This window comes from Nelumbo lutea, chromosome 1, assembly GCF_056320005.1.
Source record: "Nelumbo lutea isolate HS-2025 chromosome 1, American lotus-T2T, whole genome shotgun sequence".
Lineage (NCBI taxonomy): Eukaryota > Viridiplantae > Streptophyta > Magnoliopsida > Proteales > Nelumbonaceae > Nelumbo > Nelumbo lutea.
In genome coordinates, this window is record NC_142684.1 from 127,386,125 (window position 1) to 127,394,047 (window position 7,923).

Consider the following 7,923-nt stretch of genomic DNA (forward strand, 5'->3'; position numbering starts at 1 on the left):
GAATTATTTGTATTTTTTAAAATAATTTCTATTAGAAATTTAGATTAGGTTTGTTATTTCATTTTAATAGATTTTTATTTGATTTAAGAGATTTACCATATTTTATCTAGAAGAATGGACCCAAACCATTTATTATTTCATTTGAGATTGACAACTATTGAATCATTTTTTTAATTAATCATATTTAATTATTTAACAATTTTTCCTTTTATGAATTTTTTAATTTTTAATCATTTTATTAATTGTTCAATTATTTTCTTATTGAATTATTAGTTAATTTTAATTACTTGATCAATTATTTATTTGAATAAATTAAATTATTCAATATTTCTTATTAATTTAATTCTTAATTTGTAAATTACATAACAATTTATTATTTAACTATCCATTCTATAGTGAATAATCAATTTTACTTGTTTAATCATATTATAGTACTTCTCTAAATTTATAAATTATTTAATAATGCTTTGTTTAAGTAAATGTTTTGAATTATTTAATTATTTTTATTAATAATTGAATACTTTTGTATTTCTCTTATCAATTTGTTTCTTATGTAAATGAATTAATTAATTCAGTTAAGTTAATTGAATTAAGGTAATTACTATAATTAAGTAAGAAGTTAATAATAATGAAGGGAAGTAGTTTAATTAAATTGAATAGCCCGTATTATGTATAGGTAAGAAATAAATGGATAAATTTGTTTGTGAAAACCCATACTCTGTTCAGGTTGTTATTATTATAATTTATGTTAATATTATTTTTTCATAATAAATGTTATTATTACTGAAAATTCGCTCCAAATCAAAGCAGTTTCCAACCGCCTTAGAATTGTATTTACTTTTTTATCAAAAAAAGAATTGTATTTACTTAATAAATAATTATTAAGTCATCTATTTATTAATTATTACTTTGAATTAATGACTATGATTATTAATTAAATATTATTCTCTTCTATTTATAGCCATTGTGTTCTCAGTCGAGGCTTCAAAATGTTTTTCAACCGGGTAACTAATTGGAATCAGCGTTTAATGGGACTCACTTTAAAATAAATAGTTGGTCGAATGCACAGCCGTTTCTTACTCAGTCGAGCCATATTTTCAACTAGACCTGTTTATGGGCCAGGCCGGGCCGGGCTCGGGCCGGGCTTTCACTTGTCACTAATGAAAATATATTAAGCCCGAGCCCGAGCCCGAGCCCGGCCCGACCAACGGGCCTATAACTTCGGCCCGAGCCCAGCCCTGGTAAAAAGCCCGAAACCTGAGCCTGAGCCCGAAACCCGACCTAATTGAAAAAAAAAAACAAATTTCCCTATTCAAATTAGAATTAAAAATTTAGATAGTATTTTTTTTCTATTTAAATGAACAATGGCCTATAAGATGGTATTTTTCCCTTTCTTTTATATTTTAAAACACAATTTGATATTCTTAAATCAACAAATTTATTCAAATGGACATAATCACATAACTAATGTTAAGTTTAATATTAGGTCAGGCCGGGCTATTTTGACAAAACCCGAGCCCGGCTCGAATTTATTGCGGGCCGGGCTTTTGGCCCGAATTTAAGCCCACAGGCCAATAGACATGTTCAAACCTGTCCGGGGGTCGGGCTGGCCCATCGGGCCACCCGGCCCATAAATAGGTCTATTTGTACATCATGCTTCAAACTCATACAACAAACCAAAAATCTACGCAAATTTATAATAAACAACAATGAAGGAACATGGACTGTAGTAAGCATTAAAAATGGAGGTTGTAGTAAGAAACATTCTTCAAACTCATACAACGCAACAAAAATCTACTTGAACTTCTAATAAGCATTAAAAACTGTAGTACGTACGAACTAATAAACCAAACCAAATCTACCTGAACTTCTAATAGGTCAGTGGTATATTCCTCAGATTCAGATTGTGTACTGATTCCATCTTTTGAATCACGACTTCCTGATGCAATGGGTACAGTTAAACGTGAAGTAAGGAGTAAGCTGGCAGTAATTGAATGAAAAGACAACTTCTACGTACAACTAGGAACACCATGCCTGTAAAGATTCCAAGCAAGCACCCGGGAGCTGAAAGGAATCAACTACCGGAATCATCTGAACCTTCTAACTACAATAACCGGCCATGGTGGCTATTCGGCTAGTAGGTCCTCTTCTAACTACAATAACCGGCCATAGCAACTTATTGGGTCTCAGAAAGGTAATGCATTATCATTGCCTGTTTCTGTGGTTTGCTTTGTCTGAACCTAGATCAAGATACTAATGAGAATTGTAGTTTGAACTTTGATAAATAAGTATACACTCTGGTTCTAGCAATATCAGAAAGAGAGAGAATGGGAGGATTCTAGCAATACGGAAGCTTATGGAGCAATTGTAGATTGGCACGTTAGCAAATCTCGTGATTTTGGGTTTGAGGATGGCCTCTGGAGGAAGGGTTTTGGAGGAGGGGCTCGAGAAGGGTCGTGCTGGAAGTCATTCAAGTTTTTGAAAAGAAAGCTGTTTATACAATGCAAATGAATGCTTTGGACTTAGTTCTGCAAGTAGTTCCTTTACGTATTGAATAGAGATTGAAACACGAAAGTACTAACCCCAAACTTAGTTCTACAATCATGTAATATTAAACTAACCTGAAACTACTATAAAAAATAGAGCATGTAATAATAAACTAACCGGATTGAATTTGTGCTTACTTCTCTGAAATTGCAGTTTGTCGCAGATACTCTACTAAATTCGATTCCCGGTCTTGATCCAAACTTTAATCATATTTGATGTAGAGGTTGTGTTTCTTAGTTGCAAAGTTGCAGTTTGGGTGTAGTGGGTGGTGGTGAGTTTGCTGAATTTTTTTTTGTCGCAGTTCGGATGCAGAAGTGCAGAGTTGCAATTTGGATGCAGTTCGAATGATATGTTGGTTCTTGGTCTACTAACTAAATAATCTCTCCTCTTCCTACAATTTAGGTACGGGCCTACTAATTAATTAAACTCTCCTTCTTGTGTAGTCTACTAATTGAAATTACATTCGAATGAGGGGTTTTAGTTTGCTAAAATTTACTTAATTATTTAATTAAAGATTAATATTATTTTTAATTAGTAATGGTGATGCAGACTTGATCAGTACAATTTGTCCCAAGGCTTGCCAATTCAGCCGCACATTGTTTAGCAAAGCATGGACTTCTTCTTAGGTTGCAGACTTGGTCATTCTGTCCTTTTTTACAATCTTGTATTGATAACGATTGTACTTGAGCCAATCTTATTGAATTGCCTTGTTAGGCATAAAAAAATAGTAATGGTGATGATTATTTTTTATATTCTTATTAATAACCAGTATTTAATTATAGAGTATTGTTGTTAATATAAATTTTCTAATTACACTAAATTGTGGTAATTTACATGACTTAAATGCACAATCAGTTTTTGAACCATAGGGCTCTAAAATAAAATTTAAATTTAAATTTAAATTTGTTTGTGACTAAAAGTAACCACTTTTGATAGTTTTTAGCTGTAGATGAGCCCATTTCTAGGATGTTTGTTTATTTAAGTTTTAGGGTGCCACATGTTTAATTAAATTTTATAGATAAAACATGTGTTAAGTTAATAAATAATCTATTGAGAATGTGTTGGAGTAAAACTACCCACTTTTTGAATCTTATTTCTTGAATTAATAGGATGTCAGGTGTCTTAAAAGGAGAGGACTCTAGCCAAAAGACCTTCCTTTAATATATATATATATATATATTAGATTTGAATGTGTATAATAAGGTAATACTTACAAAATTTGAATTATAACGATAAGCTTTGAACCATATATTTATATATTATGATAATCTACATAGTAAATTATTTAATTTAAGCAATAAAGATGATATAAATTTTAAATTATATATTATATTTATTGAAAACCAAGTTTTTAAAGAACATGTCATTTTTTAAAGGGGAGAGTAAAAAAAGAACAGGTTTCATGGATAAACCCTCAAGCCGACCCTGGAACTACCAAAGCCAAAACCGATCCTAGCCTTCATAGCATAGGTTTGAGTTCTAAATACGTAGATGGAACCAACCCCTACAAGGTAGGCTCCAACTTCTACCATGGAACCGAATCGAACCGACCCATGCTCACCCCTAATAATACCTCATCACTTCATCAATAGTGTTCAAACCAAAATGATGAAATCTAACCCAAAAAATCCAATAAACGAAAATGACTAGTATATATATAAATATATATACATATATTTAATATATATTTACATTAGGATAAATTACAAAGACCCCCTTTTACTACTACCATGAGACAAAAACCCACTTCCGTTAATTTTCCATTAAAATCTGTCACCGTAATATTTTTTAATCCCTATACTACTTTGTAATATCTATTTGAATAATACACTGTTTATCTTCCCAACTCAGGATACACGAACAGCGGTGGCAATAATCCTTTCTAAGTGCCGTTGTTGTTCCTGTATCATGAAGGGGTTGATGAGGATAAGCACCGCTGCTGTTCGTGCTCATGTATCGTGAAGGACGGAGACAAAAACCCCCTTCCAGCACCTTCAATGACGATCATGCCTTGCATGAAAGGGGTTGATGAGGATGATCCGCTTGTGGCTCCGTCCTTCACTTTCCCGATCAGGGTCATCGGATTCTCTCCTCGGTGAGCGTGAAACCCAGTATAAGAGGAAGAAAGAGAGAGATTTCTATTTCTACTACTGATTAGTTAATCCAGAAACGATGCCTCGAACATTTCTAAGGCCATGGGTGATAGAGGAAAAAAATCAGAAATCAGTTGAAGAAAGAGGCAACGAGAGAGATGAGGATGACTACGATTAGATATTTATTAAGGAATAGAGAGAGGGGGTGAAAGACGGCAAGGCAAAAATATAACGATGATGAGAAAGAGAAACGCCCACAGGAAATAGGAAGGTTGTAGAACGCTTTCAGCCCCGCTACTAAATAATGTTCATTGTTTATCAATCTTGGAGTTTACATGATTAAAATGCCTTTTCGGAGATTTCAGAGAGAAGATTCTTTCATTTCATTTATTATATTAATTTAATTTATGGCCTTTTTCAGAATAAGATATTATCCTAAGGGAGGAGGAGGAGAGATGGACGGTGGAGGAGATGGAATTCGGTTAGCACTACCCTTACTACCTATTCTTAGCGGCAGTAATCCCAATCCCTACTTTTAAAAGGGATTACCGCTACTACTGTTTTTGTATCGTGAGGTTAGGAAAGATAAATAGTCTTCTTTTTTAATTATCTCGAATAAATATTATAAGGGTAGTATGGAGATTAAAAAAATATTTTAACAGTAGATTTTATAAGGGAAAGGGGATATAACACTTTGGAAACCTATGTATTCAGTATGGATAGGTAACTTTTCCATCTCTGTATAAATAATATAAAGGGCAAATTACAAAGACCCCTGTACTATGAGATAAAAGACCCTATTTCCATGTTTTTGTAATTTACCTTTTATATTATTTATATAGAGATGGAAATTTTTTCCATCCATATTGAGTACATAGCTTCCTTGAGTGTGTGTATATATATAAATAAATAGATAGATATTAAAATTTTTCTATATTTTAAGTAATTTATTTTTTCAAAAAAAATAATTTGGAGTCGAGGATGGGGACATCCGTTGCTATTCCAATATTTATATTATATATTGATTTATAATATATATTAAAAATATAAAAATTAAAGAACTAAATGGGTAAAAAACAGAATTAATTAACCGGTTAATCCATTGGTTTTGGTTCATGATTTTCCAAAAACCGAAATATCGGTTCGATTTAGAATAAAAGGTCGACGGCTCGGTGGTTCGGTTAACCGAACCATGAGCAACCCGGTTTCATCAGTCATCTCTCGCACGTGATATAATCATATGAAAGTAGCATCCGAAATAGCGAATTCTGAAACCGAGCAAAAGCAAAGTCGAGCGGTACTCGATTCCACCGAGGGATCAAAACAACCGGAGATGAAGACAGCCGATACGACGTCGACCGCAGCCAACGGCAATTCCCATGGAGAAAAAGACAAATACGACGACAAGATCGCCGGATTCCTTGTGTTTTCAGGTAACGCCATGAACACTCTCAAATCCTTCAACCCTTTCAAAAACAACGATTTCAGTAGCAGTACCAGCACCTGGAGTAGCAAATTCTGCCAAGGATCAACTCTGCCACTTCAACAATCCCGGGCGTCTGCTCCTCTGCGTGGAGACAAAGACAAAGACAATGACAAGACCTCTGAAATCGTCGTGTTTTCCGGTACCGTCGTGAGCATTCTCAAAGCCCTCAACCCTAAAAATAGCAACAACATCTGGAGCAGAAAATCGTGCCACGAATCAACTCCGCCACTTGAAGAATCCCAGGCGCCCGCTCCTCCGGAAGCTGTCAAGGTGGGCAACACAGTAAATTCAGTGAAAGAAAGTTCAAATGGATTGTTTGTTTTGTTATTTTCATTTCCTTCTTCTTTTTGAGTAGAACCCGGCGAGATCCCAAGAGCAAGACAGGCCACAATCGTCGTGTCGAACTATAGAGATTGAGAGGGGAGATACCCTTTGGGGTCTCTCTCGGAAATACGGGGTACACTTATTCTATCCGAGTTCTAATTTGATGAAGGATTCTTCTGTGGAATTTCATTCATATTCGGGCATTTCATAGACTCATACTGTAAATTCTTTTTCATGATGTATACTAGGTGTCGATTGATGCGATCAAGGCGGCTAATGGGCTCGCAGGGGACATCATTTATGCTGGGAAGAAACTCATCATTCCAGATGTTTGATATTTCTTCTTCTTCCTTGTAGTTTCCTTGTGCACTGTGCTGTAGATTTTAATTTTATGCTTTTTTTTCTCTTTTTTTTTTTTGTTTTGGAAGCGAAGGGATGAACATTCAATGTAACAAAGAGGAAAAGGTAAAGAAAAAGAGAAAGTTTTTGCCTTTTTGGATCCCCTGGTTTCTTTATGCCATGGACTCTGCAATTGTTCCACCAGTAGTCATTATTTTATTTTATTGAGGCTCAAGCTAATTTTATTGACTATTTCAGTTCACTGGTTATGGTGACTTCGGACTTGAGATGTCGGGTCTGGGCTTACGATTTGAGTCCATTAGATATGTGCCTTTGGTTGGAAATTTGGAATTGAATTGAAACTTGTTTAAAATGATCTATAATGATTTTGATTTTTTTTTGTAATAATGATTTTGAATTCCATGCCTCTTCTGTTCTACTTCTCTAGTGATTTGTTATCACTTTATGTGCTGATTTAATATGCATTTGCAAAGATGTCTTGTTTACCATGGATATAGGCAAGAGACCTATTTCAGCTATATGTTTCAAGCCAGGTGAGTTTTCTTGCTGTCTCATGCCTAATGAAACAGTTCCTTCTTTTTAGCACCAATTTTTTCTTTGCTTTCTAAGATTCATCTGCAAAATATGTGTTTCTGTGAAAATTCAGGCTAGCACTTTTCTGAGCTTGGAAATTCATAGAACTTTAGTATTTGGTAGTGCCTTGGCAATTCCTAGTGTGTTCACTGTTCTGTTCATCCTTTTTGGCTTCTGTATGCTTGGGGATCTTTGTGTTTGATTTTTATTCTTTCATTGAATAACAAGTTTGTAAGTCATACATTTTCCAAATCTTTATTGGCAGAAAGCATTGATTTTACTAGCTCAAAGTCTTACCAGCATGGTTTTAAACGGCGCCAATGATGAACTCGCCTCCTGAAAGAGAGATGATGCCCAAGAAGGCTTAAGCATTGAGGCATGAGGAGTATGCCTAGGCAATAAAAGGCGTAAGCCTCAGAAGTTCTTTTACAGCTTCACATGTATAGGGAAATTATTTTGGTCACATTGACCAAATAAAACTAAATTTTAACATAAAGAATTCATGTTTAATGTCCAATGTTCTGTTTGTTTGCGATACAA

The 7,923-nt window shown here is 34.3% G+C and overlaps 1 protein-coding gene across 1 annotated transcript; it reads left to right on the forward strand.

The window, feature by feature from the left end:
• The first annotated feature begins 5,906 nt into the window (after positions 1-5,906).
• LOC148877439 (uncharacterized) lies at positions 5,907-6,951 on the forward strand. The gene is made up of 3 exons (XM_088941178.1): positions 5,907-6,396; positions 6,482-6,583; positions 6,699-6,951. Exons 1-3 carry the CDS (start codon positions 5,974-5,976, stop codon positions 6,783-6,785), a joined length of 612 nt encoding a protein of 203 aa, XP_088797304.1. The 5' UTR covers positions 5,907-5,973; the 3' UTR covers positions 6,786-6,951.
• Positions 6,952-7,923: the final 972 nt, after the last annotated feature.

Excerpts from the sequence above, each read along its gene's own strand:
- LOC148877439 (XM_088941178.1), top strand. The coding sequence starts at position 5,974 with ATGAAGACAGCCGATACGACGTCGACCGCAGCCAACGGCAATTCCCAT. Across the intron at positions 6,397-6,481 it reads CTCCTCCGGAAGCTGTCAAG|AACCCGGCGAGATCCCAAGA; the intron begins GTGGGCAACACA and ends CTTTTTGAGTAG. Across the intron at positions 6,584-6,698 it reads GTCTCTCTCGGAAATACGGG|GTGTCGATTGATGCGATCAA; the intron begins GTACACTTATTC and ends GATGTATACTAG.